General features: G+C 42.2%; 2 protein-coding genes across 3 annotated transcripts; one reads left to right on the forward strand and one right to left on the reverse strand.

The window, feature by feature from the left end:
- Positions 1-1,071: 1,071 nt before the first annotated feature.
- Positions 1,072-8,942, reverse strand: sfxn2 (sideroflexin 2). Of its 2 annotated transcripts, XM_069724299.1 has the most exons (12): positions 8,664-8,938; positions 5,737-5,988; positions 4,599-4,769; positions 4,408-4,506; positions 3,401-3,476; positions 3,105-3,190; positions 2,885-2,945; positions 2,732-2,798; positions 2,586-2,635; positions 2,444-2,493; positions 2,269-2,316; positions 1,072-1,225 (listed from the first exon to the last, which is right to left on the reverse strand). In XM_069724299.1, the coding sequence occupies exons 2-12, from the start codon at positions 5,889-5,891 to the stop codon at positions 1,126-1,128; spliced, it is 963 nt and encodes a 320-aa protein (XP_069580400.1). In that variant the 5' UTR covers positions 5,892-5,988; positions 8,664-8,938; the 3' UTR covers positions 1,072-1,125. The 2 variants fall into 2 exon arrangements, with proteins under 2 accessions (XP_069580400.1, XP_069580402.1); XM_069724301.1 differs by lacking the exons at positions 3,105-3,190; positions 3,401-3,476 and having other exon boundaries at positions 8,664-8,942.
- Positions 8,943-9,441: 499 nt separating this feature from the next.
- arl3b (ADP ribosylation factor like GTPase 3b) lies at positions 9,442-12,112 on the forward strand. The gene is made up of 6 exons (XM_069724302.1): positions 9,442-9,501; positions 9,981-10,124; positions 10,269-10,385; positions 10,480-10,530; positions 11,268-11,453; positions 11,550-12,112. The coding sequence occupies exons 1-6, from the start codon at positions 9,499-9,501 to the stop codon at positions 11,595-11,597; spliced, it is 549 nt and encodes a 182-aa protein (XP_069580403.1). The 5' UTR covers positions 9,442-9,498; the 3' UTR covers positions 11,598-12,112.
- Positions 12,113-18,851: the final 6,739 nt, after the last annotated feature.

Raw genomic sequence — 18,851 nt, forward strand, 5'->3', positions numbered from 1 at the left:
GCGCATCAATCTGCTCGATTGATTCAGAAAATGATGAGAAATGTCCTCCCAGTTTCCCAGAGCGAAAAAGTAACACCTTCACAAAGATTTATTTCATAACCCAAAAGTTCAAACCTGTACACGTCTGTGTCTTCATGCCAAACACAAACACAAACAACAGCACAGCAAAGTACAGAGTATCAAATATGTGTGAATTTGTTCCAGCTTGTACTGAGGTCAAAGTTCACAGTGAAATGATCCAACTGGCAAAACGTCTCTGATAAAATCATTCAAACGAATCACACATGTACTCCCGTTCTAGCAGAAGGGGGCAGTAGCCTCCACTGCACCGAATGACCGCATGCTTACAGGCATTTTCAGGTTTCACAGTTGAATCTGTCAGTTAAAAAGAAAGAAAACAAAAAACACAGAGAGTCCAGCAGTGTCGCTGCTCCTGCCGCTTTGTAAAAGGCACAGACTGTCAAAGAAGCTTGGCACACAGATGAAGCATTTTTCAACACCACCGAGACAGAAACAAACAGCCGATGAGAACCCGAGACGAGCCACAGCGTGAGAGACAGACGGACACAGAGAACTGATCTGGCAAAGTAATGCGCCGGTCCTGAGAAGAGATCATTTGGTTTCTCAACAGGAGCACAGACTTCTCCGAGCATCTGTCGTCTTCAAAGTAAGAATTCCAACACGGAGATAATAAAAGATGGACTAAAAACAAAAAAAGTCACATTATTGTGAAGAAGTCCCGCAGCAAGCTCCCGATGATAAGCACCGATTTTGAAAATGAAAAAAAAAAAAAAAAGATGAGTATTTCATTGTGACAGATAATTAGAAATTGACTATTTGCATGTACAGTGAACCCTCGCTATAACGCGGTTCACCTTTCACGGTCTCGCTGCTTCACGGATTTGCATCGTGCATTGAAATCACATTACGACTATATGTAACGTAGATATATTTAATGTCCAGTTCTATCTATTTCAATTGTAAAATAAAGGTTACTACTTCACGGATTTCGCCTATCACGGTTTCTATTTGGAACGTAACTCCCCGCGAAAAACGAGGGTTCACTGTACACTATGTATTCAGTCTTGTGTGTTGAATATAAAACTGTAAACAGCCCTGTCGGCCTCAGAGGCCTTTGTTGAAGTAGACTCTTTGTACGCTGTCTCCGTACTGAGACGCGATGGAGTCTCTGAGCTCGGGCTCCAGCTTGGACACCGCCATGGAGCTGCAGGAGGAAGGAGAAGAAGAAGAGGAGGAGGAGGAGGAATACAGTCAGAATCTGTTTAACTGTTTGCACTTTAAGAATAATTGAGAGTAAACAATTCAAACCTGAACGTGAGCTGCAAAACAAACATGACGTTATCAAGAACAATTGATCGATGATTTTAATCAATAAACAATCTACTGATGCAGTGAGGAGACCAAAGAACAGCTGATTTTAGGTTAAACTCTCCCGGTTGAGATGATTCCTGTGTGCTCATCTCAAAATTAAGCATTTCACACTTAAAAATAAGCATAAATAAAAGTTATAAAATATATATGGTGTGACCTTTTTATGACCTATTATCTAATCAATTATGGGATTATTTTCAAAAGGACCACCAGACATCAGATCAGGAGGAGTGAATTTAGATATTGACATCATAATGATTTGTGCAAAAAAAAATGTGTTAATGCTTTTTGAATAGGAGTCTATTGGAGCCAGTGTTTTTTTTTATTTTTTATTTTTTTAGAGCAAGCCCCTAGTGGCCCTCGGTGGTATTACACTTAAAGGCATTTCTACATTGGCTTCACTTTTAAATATTCCAAGACTACGTCTATTTTTATATATACAATGTACTGTATAGTTTCATGTTGTTCTGGCAGAAGCCTGTTTTTCCTCATTACTGTCATTTGTTTGAGTTTAACTTTTGCAGCTCAATTTTACGTTGATGTGACAAAGACGCCCGTCTGATTAAAGCTACTGTAGTCTAAATGCACCATTAGGTCTACGGGCTTCATGTCATGGCACAGAAATTTGTTTTAACATTTTCTTAACAATGATATTTTAACATTCATCATTTTATGTAGTTGTCTATTATTCTAGGTCACTTAATTTTTCTCCGTTTTTTTCCTCTGTGTACCACTACTGCATTTTTTTTTTTTTCAGCATTTCCTTTACAGTGATATTTTAATGTGGTTGTCCTTTATTCTATTCACTGTCATTGTGAAGTCTATGGAGATTTGCGTGTGAGATTTCACTGTAAATGTAACTGATTGATTTATTACCATTGCTGAGGGAACAGGGAGCAGGCGGCCGGCACCATGAAGATCAAACTTTAAAAAAAAAAAAACAACAACAACAACAACAACAAGAAGAGAAGAACAAAAGTTAACAAAAAAAATAAAAAATAATGTGGAGCATATTAAGATTCCTTCTGACCCTGTGACCATCTGTACTTACAACCCTCCCACCAACATCACTTGAATCGGTCCGTGGAGAAACGTGATCCTCTGTGAACGGACAGGAAAAAACGGACTTGAGTACAGACGCACAGATTTATGAGACTTCAGCAGGAGAACGGCGATCGAGACAAAAGTCTGACCTTCATGAACTTGTATTTTTCCAGCCTTTCCATGATGATGGGGAGGATGACTGAAAGAGGAAAAGAAGAACATAAAGAGAGGAATTGAAGGAATTTTTATATTATACTCATAAGACGAAAGCTTTTCGTCGAATTTGCTTGCGTACCCATTCCCGGTGCCGCCATGGTGATCCGAGACACGACCACCTGAGTGATGCCTTTTGCCGCCGCTTTCTGCGGATGACATAAAGGAGGACGTACGGGGAATTTACGACTAATACGGTAAACGATAAGCAAAGCGGGTTAAAGTGCGCGCCGACCTTCGAGTGGCCAAGTTTGTTGCCGTTTTCATCCGTGACTGCGATGCCGTTCAGAATTTCCCTGAAAAACAAGAGAAAATAACGATGAACGGAAAAGAAAAGGAAGCCGAGGGCAAAAATGTCGCGGTTTCTTTTTCGCACGTCCTTCGCGCGCGTGTTCGCGGTCATCAATCACCACCAATAAAATCTGGACAACACACAGCCTCCGCACGGGACTCACTGCTGCCTCATCATGGGAATGTTCACACAGTTGGCTGCTGCCACTGCTGCAAAAGGGACCCAGCGAGCCACGAGAGGAGGAGCTTTCTGCGGGAAAGAGCGGAGAAATACCATCGCAAAGTTCATCGTGAACGCCTGTAAACATCTGTGCGGTCGAAACGGCCGTTTCTAAAGGCCAGAATCAAACTTTCAAACTCGAGTTGATCTGGTCGTTTCAAACTATCCAGATTGGTTTGGTGTCAATTTGACCGTGAAGGTAGTCAGCGCTGTGTAAATTTCCGTGCGTGTGTTTTGTACCTTTGTGGAGAGGTTGAGTCCGACTGCCGTCGCTAAAGCCGTGCTGGTTGCCGTGACGTAAGCCACTCCGATCTGCCTGAGAGACATCAGCGACGCAGAACAGAAGCTTTTCTCAGACCAGGGTTTCTTTAAAACGTCCAAAACGACATGAACACAGAACTCAACTATCATACGGTCAAATGAGGCCACGTTAGCACTTGTCATTCAATTTTTCTTGTATCCCGATGGAATTTAATCCGTCGTTTGTTTACATTTAGCCACATATACATGCGCTGCAGTTGAAAGTCTGATCGCGTCAATCAGTCAAAGTTGGTGGCGATGCACCTGAAGCTGTTAAAAAAACAAAACACAAGAAGAATTCACGAGCACGCTTTTGCAGTTCAATTGTGAAAACTTCCTTTTCAGTGGGTTAGCTAAACAGATGGCTGTCAGGACGCTTCCTGTACTGTAGATAATATATCAAATCCCTCCTTAGAGCATCTCAGGATCTCCCAGGAGGAGCTGGAAAACATCTCTAGGCAACAGGACGTCTGGACAAACGCGCTTAGCCTGCTGCTACCGCAACCAAACCCCAGATAACGTGAATAATTAGCGAACAACTTTCTAACATGGACACGTGTTTTGCCTCTAAAATGTGCAGTTTTACGCTGCAAGAGGCTCCAAAGTCTGATTGGATCATCAAATCTATATGGATAACCTTGCAGTGTATGTGGTTCATGTAAATATGATGTTTCTTCTACCGGCCATGTCACTCCTGTGATTATACGCGCGTGTCACAAGTCGCAGACTAACAGGTGTCGTCGGCATGACGACATAATATCCCGCCACACCGAGCTGTCGTAGAGAGGAAGCTAGTCTCGCTCCGAGTCCATCCGTGTGTCCTTATGAAGCTTTTAAGCTCCCGATCTTAGCTCGTACTACTGCGGCTGAACTGAAAACGGTATATTGTCTTCCATCTCACCCGGATTCTAATGAAAAGATGCAAACGGGCTCGTGTGAGGTCTTACTTGGGAGTGATGGGGGAGGCGGCGTTACGGTTCGTGTAGTTGACCAGAGCGTTGAAGGACTGATTCACCCACTGCCAGAACACCACCGCGGGAACTGTCCTGGAAAACGGGCGAGTTACGAAAACCTCTCGAGCTTCCTCTGCGAAACACAAGCTGCGATGTGGTGAAAGGAAGCCGGTCCCGTTTGCTACCTGTAGAACTGCAGCATGAAGCCGGTGATGGCCATCCCCCCCGGGACCTGGAACGACATGCGGCCGATGAGGTTCATGCGGTCTCCCGTGTCCGGGTGGAAGGCCGAGTCGTAGAGCTTCTTGGCGTAGTGGAGCTGCTCCTCCGTGGTGCCCGGCGGGATGGATCCTGCCCTACACACACACACACACACACACACACACACAACACACACACACAAACACAGGAAGCTGTTGGACAGTTTTACGCCACCAGCTACCGGCTGTAAAAACACATGTTTTGGGGCTAATTTTGGACATTAATGACACGATTCAAATCCAGACCCAGAGACTATAAAGCAGGGGAACTGCACTTTAAAACCAATGTCACATATTGTGTGCTTTTTTTTTTTTTGTGTGTGTGCTTCTGTCTGAGATGTTACATTTGATTTAAACTCTAAAAGTTAAGTTCCTTTTCGTGAAATTATAACCACTTCTAAATGCTATTTATGGTCAGAACGTCTCCAGCGACGGACAAATAAATGCATTCATATTCAAACTATTCAATACTTTTTATTGTTAGTAGTGACCATCGTTGCAGTGCAGGATTAAAACTGCAGCGTGGAATCCACCCACAGGCAGCTTTTTGGATGAAAATTTAAAGGTGACGTTTGCATCATGAAATCAGTTCAGATTATTTTTGACCGACTTTTTTTTTTTTTTTTTAAATCAAAACCAAATAACTTTGTTTGACTGCGCTGCAAACAGAAACACCAGCTGCTCTACTGTTTGAATCTCTTGCGCATTATCTGTAGTTCTAGTATTAAACCACAAGTGTTGTTACCATCAAATCAACCAGGACCAAATTCTTAAACTTCCCTTTCGACATTTCTTTACAGACTAATTTCAGCAGTGTTTCTTGAGTAACACGAGAAATATATGAAGAATTTCATGTATTAATTGTGTCTGTAATTATTAGAATAACATGACAAATAGATATCAGGTTTCAGGTTGTATTATTTCTTTTACAGCGAAAAGATTTGTGCCTAAAAGATCAAATATGTGCCTGAGGAAAAGTCACACTACCATCATGAGACATGTTACAGCTTGTGAGTCACACCACCTTCAGCTCGCAATTATCTTCTGAGCTCCTTTTCCTCACCTGCAGCTTTCCACTAAAGCTTTTGCCTCATCGAGGCGGGAGTCGGGGAGGGCCGCGGTCCGCCAGTCGGTGATGTTGAAGAAGTGTTTCAGTCGGCCCATGAACGTGGACTGATCCCATCGTGGTGCGTCGATGTCGAACGAGCTCACAGCCATCGTGTGCGTTTAGAAAGCAGGCTCAGATTAATGCATCAAAGCGCCTGACGGCCTCCGTTCGCTCTGCAGGAAGTGACCCGGCGGCTGCAGTCGAAACCTGCAGATAAATGAACAGAATAACCTGCTTTGAAAAATAAATTCATGACGAACAGAAAAATAACGGAGTGCAACTACAACGTGATGTTAATATTTAATGAGGGAATTACATGCACGTCTCCTGCCCTGGATTAAGGTGATGTAACATTAACAGACTTTTAGCTCATTGGGTCACAGCAGGACAGATTACCGCTTTGAACTCAAATTCCCACGAACAAAGCTCTGTGTGTGTGCGTGTGTCTGTGTGTGTGTGTGTAAAGCTGCAAGCTGATCGACAGAAAAATAATCTATTTTGATGATCAATTAATTGTTAAAGTAAAACACCCAAACAGTGTCCCGTTTTTAATTCCCAAATGTGGTTTTCCTCCTTTTAAATTTTACGGATTTTGGCTGCTGTTCTGACAAAACTAAACCTAATTTGACTGTAATTATCCATATTTTGGACTTTAATAGTCAATAACTTCACTATAAAAATCAATAATTGTGGTGATTGTGTGTATTTCTCTTAACGTGCAAAAGTAACTTATTCCAATTCTGTGCGCCAAACACCCAAAAGGAAGAAGCAGCCGTGTTGGCATCAAACGTTGGTGATAATCACACCGACTCTCCTCTGGTGGGTTTGATTGCTTCAAACCCCGCTGAGCTACCGTCGCTCTGAATATCTTGCAGCACCCAGAGCGGTGCAGCTCTTACCTCTCTGAAGTGAACCGCACAGGCAGTTTTCCAACACGTGCTCCAGGGTTAAAAGCAAACTCCAACTTTTCCACCCTAAAAATTCTCAAGGCCCAAACTTTCCCTAGAAATCATTGACCACCTCCTGGTAAATGGTTCCACAGGTAGTCGTTTGGGATTTTTTTGCAGCTGCAGCTCTCTTGATTTCCATTAACCAACCAGAGGAGCCAAAACCTGCTGACCACAGCTCAGTCTGTCCAAATGTTCCACTCTACATTTGCACTATTCCATGAACAAGTATTCAGTTTAAGTTTTGGGTCGAACGCAAAGGTGAAATGCAAATGTGGGACACATGAGGGGGGTTGGGGGGGGGATACGAGCGCTCTGGGAAGCTCCAGCCCGGCTGGAACTGGATTGTTTCTGAGGCTGTTTGTTTAGAAAGTAGGTTAAAGGCCTGCAGAACTTGGTGGGGAACACAGAACATAAGCCCAAAGCCAACATGGCCCCACATACCAGGACGTATCAGAAGAATATGTAAAGAAAAGAGAAGCAGCTCAACAACACAGTGGGGCTGATTAGATTATTCATCTTTTAAAGCCAAAATAAAAAAAAAAAAAATGCTGGATATTCAACCAAAACAACTGAAGGCGCCTCTGCGAGCACTGAAACACATTTAACGGACAAAACAATTAAGCAACAAAATAATGTTCTAATGATTAATTAATCATTCGCTGCAGCCCCGGAAGTACCTGAATATTTGGCTTTCAACAAGTCAGTTTAGGTTTTGAGAAACTTTAACAGCTTTAAAAAAAAAAAAAAAATTGTGACATGTTGTGGACAAAACTGGACGACCAACCAGGCAATAAAAGGTTTTACCACGTATCATCCGTGTCCACATAATCTGGTTAGTAGAATATTACTTTGAGATTTCCATCACTGATGTATAACATCAACAACATCTGCTCATCTATTTGACTCCCTGATTTCCTGAATAGTTTCACTACCGCCACCAAGGACGTTATATTTCCAGGGAGTCTGGGAGAGCAGATATCCGCCAGGATTAACAGTCCTTCTTTCTACGATTCGACAATCTGTAACTGCGACCTCTGTATACATCTGGATATATTTACAAAACTAAAGGCCTCACTGAAGCCTCATTTCTCAGCTGGTTCTCCCCGACGAAACCTCTGTCCCCATAGCAACATGCTGTAAAAGGTTTGAGTAAACGTGTATGGCAGACTAGAGGACAGCTGGTACCTGGTAATGTTAATTGTGATATAGTCACCATATTTCTAGAATGGCCTATATTTTGTCACTATTGACTTTTATTAACATCTACTGGATTTAAGATGTGTTGCATTAAACGAGGCTAAATGCCACATTTTCGCACTTCCTTCTTTCTTCCTGTCAGCTGATCAATGTCTAAACTCTTAACTTCAGCTCTACTTGTATACACCGTTAAGGTCATCTATTACAAAGCATAATATTTGATAAGAACTTCAGGTTTTTGTATGCAAAAATCGTAATTTTGTAAAGTAACTAAAGCTGTCAAGTGGAGAATACTACTACTACTACTACTAATAATAATAATAATAATAATAATAATAACGCAATGTGAATATAACACTTAAATACTGTGCAGGTTCAACAGAAGCTGGACAAACTGGATCTGCAGGCCAGAGCACATCCAGCAGCTCACATCTGGATTAGTTTCCACGAGGCCACGCGAGTTTTTTTAAAAAAAAAGCATGTGTTAAATTACATGCACGCAGTCTCTTAAAAAAAAATAATAATAAACAGATAAATACGTGGCTGTAGAGGAGTCATGTGAGAAGTTCACCGACCTCCGGTGCTGTGTCAGCTCACAGACTCATGATGCAACTCAGGACTCGAGTTACCGGCTGAAGCAGCAAAAAAAAAATAAAAAAATAAAAGAGCAAACCACGAGCCGATGCACCGACACGCGGGATCTGCAATCTCCACCGACAAACACACAACTCGTACCTTTTAGAGAGCCGCCGACCGCAACGCAGACAGAGCAAACCTGTCAAGGTAAATCAAATGGACCAGTGTGGCATCGTAAAGCGGGAGCGGCACGTGGCACGCCGCCGTCCAATCAGCGGCCGGGGCAGCTCCCTTTACTTTACGTCAAACCCGGCGAAAACCATTTGTTTTCGGACTCGCGTTGAAATTGAACCGGCCGGTTTGTGCGCAGCAATTTATTGCAACAGCCGTCGAAATGAAACACGTGGAGGTGTTCTCGCTGTGTATAGTAAACGTTTAGCAGGTGGTTAACTTAAACTCGTCCTCCATATTTGGGGTTTTTGATGCTGCGTTCGGGAATACATTGTTCAAACCGGAATTTTAAGCGTGGGGAAAAAAAAAAAAAAAAAACGTTCACAAAAGCCTTAAAAAAAAAGTATTTTATTTTGGTGGGGGGAAAAAAAAAGATGGAAGAAGTGTAAAATAAAACTGTTGGCCGAGAGTGGTTTTTAAAAGTAAAAATCCAAGTTTGAACACGAAAACTTGTTTATTTTATAGCAGATCGACGCTTTTTGCGTACCAGGTGGGGGAAAAAAAAAACGTAACACAGCAAACATAGCTAATGTAATAATGATTAAAAGGTGCAATACCTTTAAAAAAAATAAAGCGGACACGCTCCCAGGAAGTCTCAGCGGTTCGGCTGGGCTGTTTGTTTTTGTTTTTTTTCCAATTCTCTGTTGATGTTACCTGAACGCAGCACGAGCCCGAGTTTCGTGCGTAAGTGTGCGTAACTGTGCGTCTGACGTCACCGCCCTTAGTAACCCTCGGTGGCGTCTCCAGGACAGAAGGCAACAAGATGGTGAGTTTAATTTGATCGCAGTAATTAGCCGCGAACTGTAAAACGTCAAGCTCCGTGTTTATCTCCGGTCGGATAAACTCCGCCGCCCGCAACTTGACGAGGAAAAAAAACAAACAAACAAAAAAACAAAACAACACATTGAGCTTGCACGGGCTGCCTTGTTGCTCCGTTCAGTTGTCGGGGGGGGGGGGATTAGCTTAGCACGTTAGCAGCGTTTAGCTCCCATTTGCGTCAGCTGAGCGCCGCGTTGTTCACAACGAGCAGGAAGATGAACGTGACCCGATACGCGCAGGTGTGTCCGTCGTGTACCGTTACCGTCAGGAGAGGACTTATTGCATTAGAAATGCTCTTTCGCGGCCTGCTGGTGGAGGAGGAGGTGGAGGAGGAGGAGGGTCCAGGTGCCCCTCCACCTCCTCCGCCTCCTCCTCCTCCGCCTCCTCCACCCGGCAAAACATGGATGTTTTCACTGCTGTTTACAGGGATTGCTGTCCATCCTCCGTAAGCTAAAGAGCACACCGGACCAAGAGGTTCGGATACTGCTGTTGGGTCTGGACAACGGCGGGAAGACCACGCTGCTCAAACAGCTGGCGTCCGAGGACATCAGCCACATCACCCCGACACAGGTCAGAAAGAAAGACACGCAAAGTTAACAGCAAGACAGGTGTAGCACACCAAGGATGGGTGACATTGCTTTTTCTTTTTCTTTCTTTTTTGTGTGCAAGTTTACAAATTGTCTTAACATGCCGGATGTCTTCTGCTTCCTCCAGGGATTCAACATTAAGAGCGTCCAGTCTCAGGGGTTTAAGCTGAATGTGTGGGACATCGGAGGCCAGAGGAAGATCCGGCCGTACTGGAGAAACTACTTTGAAAACACAGACGTGCTGGTGAGTAGAGGCTGACGATCAAATGCCACACGGAGGCCGTTTCGATCCACTTACTTCGGTCACAAGGTAACGAATAAAACTCATTTTGTTCCAGATTTATGTCATTGACAGCGCCGACAGAAAGAGGTTTGAGGAAACGGGTCAGGTATGTACAGTACGCATTTACTGTAAGGTTGCACGTAACGATTATTTTCATTATCTATTGCGTGTAGATTGTTTTCCCATTTAATTTATGATTCATTTCGTCTATGAACTGTCAAATTACTCGAGGTAACGTCTTCAGATTGCTTTCTTTGTCCTTCCAACCGTCCAAGCCCGTCAAAATATCCAGTTTGTTGTCATAAAAGACCAAGAACACCACAAAATATCAAATTTAAAAAGCTGAAAAGCAAATTTTAGCCATATTTTGTTTGGAAAATGACTTGCAACGACACAACTAATTGTTGATCATCTAATTGTTGCCGTTTACTTCACTTTTTACTTTAAGTCAAATCTCATGTCTTTGTAAGCAAATCACAAGTCAGATGCAAAACTTATTGTTTTTTTATTTCAAAGCAGAGGATTGTTAATTAAATATTCAAAGTAGGTGGCTATACCCATATTTGTAGTTTTTTTTTTTTTTAATGGATCAGGAGTTTAGCAGGACAATTAGAATAATTTTCCTTTCAAGCATCAATCCAGTCTTAAGGAAATCATGTGTCAAGCGTCTAACAGGACTCAGGTCTGCTTTCACTAGTGTCCAAGTTTCAAGTTCTGAAGTCTTCAGCTCTGTTTTTTATTTTTTATTAACATGAAGCACTGGAGTCTCTTCTGGTTTTTATGCTTCCTGTCACAGGATGTGTGTGTTTCTTTATTTATAATCAACACGTGTGTTCACTGCAGGAGCTGGCTGAGCTGCTGGATGAAGAAAAACTGAGCGGCGTTCCTGTATTGATCTTTGCAAACAAGCAGGACCTGCTGACAGCCGCCCCGGCCTCCGAGATCGCAGAGGGTCTCAATCTGCACACCATCCGGGATCGCATGTGGCAGATCCAGTCCTGCTCCGCCCTCACCGGTGAGGGCATTCAGGTGAGCTGACGAGTAGAGCGTCTTCTTTGCTGCATTTGTGTGCCGTCACTCGGTTCTTCTCATCGCGCTGCTTTTTCTCTCAAATGCAATTTTTAGGAGGGCATGAACTGGGTCTGCAAGAGCGTCAACTCCAAGAAAAAATAGCTTCACTTCTAGTCTTCAACTACTCAGGAGGAGCAGCTACAGCAGCAGCGCGCGCGCACACACACACACACACACACGCGCACACACACACGCACGCACGCACACACACGCACACACACGCACACACACACCCTCCTGAGCCTTAGTACGATGGGAATATACCTGTGAATGTACACACACTACTAATCCAACATGGACTTGGAGTTTTTAATCCCCTGTGTTCACGTATCGCCGATGTTTACTAATCTCAACACATCTTCCCGTGTTGGCCTCTACGAAGAGGAGGGGCGTTTGCCTTCAAAGGGAACCCATGCCAGGAAATTGACCCCCACCACTCCTCCTCCGTCCACCCACGTCACCACCACTGTCCCAGCCAATCGGAGCCGCCGTCCGCAGCCTGTCACAACCTCAAACATTCCTATTAAAAATGCTGTTTTTCACCAGAATTCCAACATGTTCGTTAAGCTCTTTCACACGCTGTCCTGGAAACCAGCAGCCAACCCCATCCCCACCCCCACCCCCATCCCCACCCGCTCCCATCTCCCTCTCATGTTGTTTTATTTTTTTTGCATCATTCCACAACGGCTGTACGCGCTTTTCCTGCTCTGGCTCTGTTTGAAGTGAGGTATATTTTTGTAGGTGTCTTATTTATGGTGAAGTAGAGCGTAGAGGGCTTTTAAACAACAGCTCGTGTGGCGTGTGCGAGATTTCAAGAATGTTGGAGAAACTGTCCAACGCTCCCTGCTAAAGAATAATACTGTACGTGTCAATATGTATAGAAAAAGAAAAGATAAAAACAAATGATTAAGAGGTACTACATTTTTTTGATCAACTGTAAATAGTTCGGCCCTGTGTTTATATGTTACGTTATGCACATGTTATAGAGTATTTGTTACCCTGATGTACTTTATAGTCTATAATGTTTGCATATCTAATATATGCTGGCAGATTTTTAACAGAGGCTTATGTACTGTACGTCCCAATGCATTTCTATGTGCTCTCTGGGTTGGTGAGGGAATTCCCTCTTTCAGCATTTCCTTTTGATATTCTTGAATGTATAATCTGTCCAGAATTGCAGAGACTATATGTGAATAAAAAGATAAGAAAAAACAATGCTTGAATGAAATAGTTGGATTGAGTTGCTCTGCTGCACAAACGTACTGACATGTTAAGGAAAATGTTCCTCGTGGTCACAATCAGGTGGAGTCAGCTGTTTGAGACGGCAACTGAGTGTGTGGGGAGGCCTCTGTGGGAGACAGCAGCCTGGGGGGGGTGGGGGTTGGACTACACAGGGTTGAATTTACCATTAAAATGAACTGGCATTAGTCGAGCAGTACGATATCCTACTTATACGGAAGTATCGTCTCAGTTCGTGCTTCATAACATTAGAATACGTTTGTGTCACAATTTATGTGAAAGATAATAATCGGTGACGTTTGAAAATCCCAGATGGTTGATCAAAAAAAAAAAAAACGATAGGTTTCCTGATGGAACATTTTGAATCCTCAAAGACTTTTCTAACCATCTGGACAAAAAGACTCCCATCTGCTGCACAATAAATAATAAAAAAAATAAAATAAAAAGGTTTTTAACACATTCCCAAAGTTATGGTCTCGACTTTCGATCCATTATTTTGATTCTGAAGCACCTTGGAGAAAGAAAGTCTTATACACTCCATCACCTGTTTTATCTCCTCATCAGTCATAACCAGAAAAGTTAAGAGAAGACTTTAAAGGTTGCTTAATACACTACAGGTGTATTCACCAGGTGGTCCTCAGGGGATCACAAAATGAAGCCGGGTGGTTGTAACATGATGCAACTTGCTTCTAAAATTAGCTTATTTTTCTAACCTTGTGTTAAACTCGTGCCACAAGTTTTGACTACTTTCTGAGGTTTGTAATGAACCTTGAAACTCAACATACTGTATCGTTTTGCCTCTTTACACGACAATCAGACTCACTCTTGGACTGAACCGCTCTTAACTTGGAAATGTTCACCCTGTCACAAGGTGAAAAAAAAAACGCTGAGACCTGCTGACTTGTACAACTGAGAAGTTTGACTTCTAAAATGTCAAATTGTTGTGTGTTTAGCAGCTGATCGGAACTGAAAATACAGACACGTGTTATTCCTGACTGTCAGTACTGTCTGGAAATACATCAATAACATCCTGTGTTACAGAATTCTTGTGGTGCAAATGCCAAAAAAATATTTATATATATATATTCAAGTATATATGTTATATATATATATTCATATTTTTATATTCATATTTTATTCATATTAAATATAATATGATTATTATTATTATAATATTATTATTATTAATTTAATATTAAATAAAATATATTCATATTTTATATTCATATTTTTATATTTTATCATATAAAAATATTCATATTTTTTTAATAACATATATATGATATGTATATATATATATATCATATATATGTTATTTTAAAAAAAATAATTCTGAACAATGGCTGCAATCTCAAAATCAAATTTGATTTGTCCTGACAGGCAGGAGTCTCAGGCAGGTGGTGCTGTATCCACCTGTCTGGGTGAGGACCTCATGGTACGGTGCTATAATCTTCTCCGCCCGGCTGCAGTGACAAATATCTCTACGCAAACCTCTTGCACATTAGCGGGGTGTGTGGGTTGAAAACATCTGCACGGCAAGAGCAGTCTTCCACCTCCGCCCAGAGGTGGAATGTAACTACAGACGTTTACTAAAGGGCTGTATTTAAGTACAGTTTTATTATGTCCAATATAAGCTCCCTTCTCTTTATACCTCGCTATAATTCAGAGGGAAACTGTTTACACTTCTCATCCTCGTAGTGTGAAGTTATCTTCCTAAAAACACAAAGCCTGACAAACAGGGGTCGCTAGTTGGGAAAATAACCAGAAGCACTGCACATGACGCAGAAACAGAAAGTAGGCCCCTTTGGGTAGTAAATGGGAAGGCTGCAGGAGTACAACTCCCTTCAGCCGCCCACAAAGTCTATAAACATGATACAAGAACTGACGAATTACACCCAAACAAACAAAATCAAAGTTGGGAGTCAGTGGGAAGATGAACAGAGTACGAATTTAGCAACAGTCCACGGCATTACAATAAAGAACAAAAACAACAACATCTTCACTCGACACGCAGCGTACCGGTCAGTCAACTAAAGGCATCGAACCTCTGGAGACGCAAACCGAGCACCGAACTGACCTCTTTCAACCGTCTCCCAGCGGGTGATGGACAACGTCACAGGTGCAACAAATTGCTCCTGATGAGCACGGCTGAGTGAGTCTGTAACCTATAAATCTTCAGATCCCTGTGATCATAATAAAAAAAATATATATATATATATATATGTATGATTAGATTTATTCATTATAAATTGTACTCAGAAAAGTCTAATTACAGCACTGAGACTAATCCTTTCCATCCAGGGTCATTTCATTTAAAAGCAAGTAGAAGCAGCATGTGCTATCACTTGAACTACATTCAGCTTATTAATATTGGCCCGGCAGAATACATTCAGAGGTGATCAATGTCGACCAGTGAGCTCCTGCTGTAGGAACAGTGTGCTACAGTATGTATTTTATGCTGCGTAACGTTGTATGTGACTGACTCAGAGGGCCTGGGAGGCCTGCAAACAGCCTCTTCTTCTTCTTCTTCTTCTTCTTCTTCTTCTTGTCTCACAAAGATTCTCATTGTTCGGTCTTCCTCTCGTCTCAAACAGACAGAATGTACAAGTGGTGTTCCTCCTTCCGGGCCCCTGACTCCCTGCTACGTTTAACTCCGACGGCACCGGGGAGAGTCTCATCTCACATTTAGAAAACACGGAGGAGGAGGAGGAGGAGGAGGAGGAGGAAGGAGAGCCGGCCGAAACGAGACGGATAGCTTAGCTTAGCACGAGGACTGACTTGTTAATAAATGCACGAAGACAAACAAAAGTCCTAAAATAAAGGACCCACTGGAATAGAAGAAGCACACCAAATAAAGCACGTCATTTACAGCTTGTCAGCTGTGTCTCACCGACTTACATATTATAAGCTTGTTTATTTCAACCACACAAAAATGTGAATTAAAAAGTGACGATGGTTTGTTTCTCGGTTATATACCACTAATGTTCTGGTGTCTCCTGCAGGACTGCAGTCCAGCATGTGATCCCTCACGAGAACAAGCTGTGAGTTTTAGAGGAGCTGGGTGGAAACTATTGTCAATTTTGTCAAGCTAAGCTGAGCTAACCTCGTGCTTTTGGTAGCTTAATATCCACCAATGATAGAACAATTAATTGTGAATGATATCAGTGTATTTTATGTGGAAAAATGTCAGGTCATGCAGCAAGACAACAACCCTGAGAACACAAGTCGTTCTACAAATATGGACAAAGTTGGATAGATAGTTTATATATAGATGAAGTTAATGTTTGGTGAATGGCAGAGTCCAAATCCTGACCTTCAACCAGTAGAAATAGTTGATTGTGGAAGTATTTGAAGCAGGAAGTTCATAAATAGATAGATATACTTTATTGATCCCACAGGGGGAATTTTTTTTTTCCCAGTTACAGCAGCATGGAGGATAAAGCAAAAGCAATAAAAAAAAAAATTGCAGAATAAAAATGGAAGCAGTAAAAATATAAATATATATATATAAAAAATATATATATATGCACAGTATATAAAAATAAAACAGAATACAATTAAACTAAATTAAACAACAGTGCATCAGTGTTAATGGTGAAGGACAGATTTGGCCACAGGTGCGGTATTGTACAGTCTGATTGAAGTGGGCAGGAACGATCTCCTGAGGAAACCCAACAAGATCCCGGAGAGAAAAGCCGACGTGCGGGACTCATGTGACTATTAACGGAAATGCTTAGTTTTACTTTCATGCAATATTGGGTAGTTTTTCTATTAATAATAATAATAATAATAATAGTTTTTGAATCAAATTTTGCTTAATCAGCTTCTCTTTATCTGCTTTTAGGACTTGTATGGAAAAACTGATGATGTTTTCAAGTCATTTAAAAAGGAAAATTCTTAAGCGTTCAAAAACTTTCCCATTTTCTGTATGCATTGACGAGGTATAACTTTCATTTGCGGGCTTTAGTAGCTGGGTGGCAAATGTTAACTTTGGACAGAGTGAAGCTGGCTGTTTCCGGTCTTTATGCTAAACTAAACTCAGCCTTACCTCAAACACACAAGAGAATCAATGTGGGCTTTACACTCTTTCTGTAATGGATGATAGAAAATAGTGACAAATAATTTACCAAGTGTGCAGACTAAAAATGAGCTTTCCTTTATGGTTGTCTTTTTAGTGTTTTATCTGTCTTTTATGTGTCTGTTGGAGCCTATAAACGAGAGAACAAAAAGCCCCATGGTTCCCTTTTTCAGTGAATTAAAACGTTTCCCCTCAGCGTGTGGGTGTGTGTGTGCGTGTGTGAGTGTGTGTGTGTGTGTGTGTGTGTGTGTGTGTGTGTGTGTGTGTGTGTGTGTGTGTGTGTGTGTGTGTGTGTGTGTGTGTGAGGTGGGGTAATTTAAAGGAGCCAGACAGTATGTGTCATAGATTCATATCGGAGACGTAGGATTACTGCCTCTTTCTCTTTCCTCGTGGATCAAGCAGCTGTTCGACAGCTGTGTGCACAAGTGTGAGAAAAATGTGTGTGTCGGGAGAGAAAGGGGGGAGCGTTTGGTACTGTGTGTGTGTGTGTGTGTGTGTGTGTGTCAGAGAAAGAGAAAAGACAGAAAAGCAGTGCTGTAATTTATGCTGCACCTCCGACCCCACAGCTCTTGGCTGCCTGTGTCTCTGCTGAGGTTTGCTGACGTGAGAAAAAAGGCCGCACATCAGAACCTCTGCTTCAGCTCGACAGAGAGAGAGAGAGATGTGGGAGGAAGACGAGGGCGGAGCGAGAGGCAAAACGATTGAAGCGTTTCTCTTCACGTTAACTGCTGCTCTTGACGGAGGGAAAGAAACGGCATTCGGAGACTAGAAAGTGACGCGTAGACGAATGCGTGTCTCACTAAAACCACGAAGAAACAGCTGTTCTTTAACTTCCGAAGCAGCAGTCGACTGAACAGCTTCACCTCGAGGTCCGTTTTGGTGCGCTGCAGTCGCATCAAATGATCTTCTTCGACAGATGGACTTCGGTTTATTGGAAACAAAGCCACGAAGCGATTTCACGACGAGACCCATGAAAGGGAAAGTTTTGGAAACACGATATCTGAGAATTAGCTGAGAATATTCATACGCCAAATATGAAGCTATATTTTGCCAGAAGCTGATTAAATTAGTTCAGCATAAAGTGTGAGCGTTTGGGTCAACAGCTGGCTGGAAGAGAAACGGCTCACCTTTACCTAAACATGCAATACTTTATATATATATTTTTTTAATGTTTACAAAATTATGTGTAAAAAAACAACAACCCCATCCATTGTGGGTTATAACCAAATAAGTTACCATGAGCAGAGGGTTAGCTTCGCTTAGCATTAAGCCAGGAAGGTACTGGTCCTGAGACCAGTCGTAGTCCACAGGTTGCCAGGAAACAATCCAGGACATAACCTGCCATAAAGTGGCCAAGCTTTTTTTTTTTGGACTTTGATTTTTTTTTTTTTTTTGGATGGATGGATTAACGATCCATTAAATATTAATTGAGACCAGGCTATCTGTTTTCAGTCTTTGTGCCAAGCTACTCTTAACGCCTCATGGCCCGTAGTTTATATTTTGCTTCAAGTGGATAGAGCCACGCTAGCCGTTTCCCTCCGTTTCCACTCTTTGTGCTAAGCTAATCAGAGTCATATCAGTCTTCTGGCGTTAAAAATGCAAATAAGCGTCAGACGGCTCCTTCGAGCCGCCCCGTATCACATGACCTGAATGAGAAGCTTTCATCTTTTCAACAGATCCGGTCCACAAACCTGAATTTTCCTCTCCTGAAGTCGTTTTTTAAAAAAAAAACATTTTTTATTTCCACTCTGCATTCATTGGTCCCTCAAATACTTTCAGACGGATCATCCCTGCTGTGTGCATGGGATTGAGGCTCAAAGCGCCAAGTAGAGGAAAGCAATAAGCAACAGTTTAATCAGGCTGAGGGGAACACACACTCCCTCCGACTGACGAGTCATCTCGAGACTCGCTCTCTCCATCCTGTTTTCTCTCTGCAGGCCTCCACCCCCACATACTCATGAGCCCTGTTTGTACTTAATGGACACGGAGACATTAAAAGTTGTGTCTAAATAGGTTGGTTGTTTTTTTTTTTTTTTTTC

Source organism: Brachyistius frenatus, unplaced genomic scaffold (genome assembly GCF_029030835.1).
Source record: "Brachyistius frenatus isolate BFR_SWC_R1_liver_20210118 unplaced genomic scaffold, ASM2903083v1 Contig_370, whole genome shotgun sequence".
NCBI lineage: Eukaryota > Metazoa > Chordata > Actinopteri > Embiotocidae > Brachyistius > Brachyistius frenatus.

Coding starts and splice junctions, on each gene's coding strand:
- sfxn2 (XM_069724299.1), bottom strand. CDS start 5,891: ATGGCTGTGAGCTCGTTCGACATCGACGCACCACGATGGGATCAGTCC. Junction 3,191..3,400: donor GACTCAACCTCTCCACAAAG/GTACAAAACACA, acceptor TCTTTCCCGCAG/AAAGCTCCTCCTCTCGTGGC. Junction 2,317..2,443: donor GTGATGTTGGTGGGAGGGTT/GTAAGTACAGAT, acceptor TTTTTTTTAAAG/TTTGATCTTCATGGTGCCGG.
- arl3b (XM_069724302.1), top strand. Junction 10,125..10,268: donor GCCACATCACCCCGACACAG/GTCAGAAAGAAA, acceptor TGCTTCCTCCAG/GGATTCAACATTAAGAGCGT. Junction 10,386..10,479: donor TTGAAAACACAGACGTGCTG/GTGAGTAGAGGC, acceptor ATTTTGTTCCAG/ATTTATGTCATTGACAGCGC.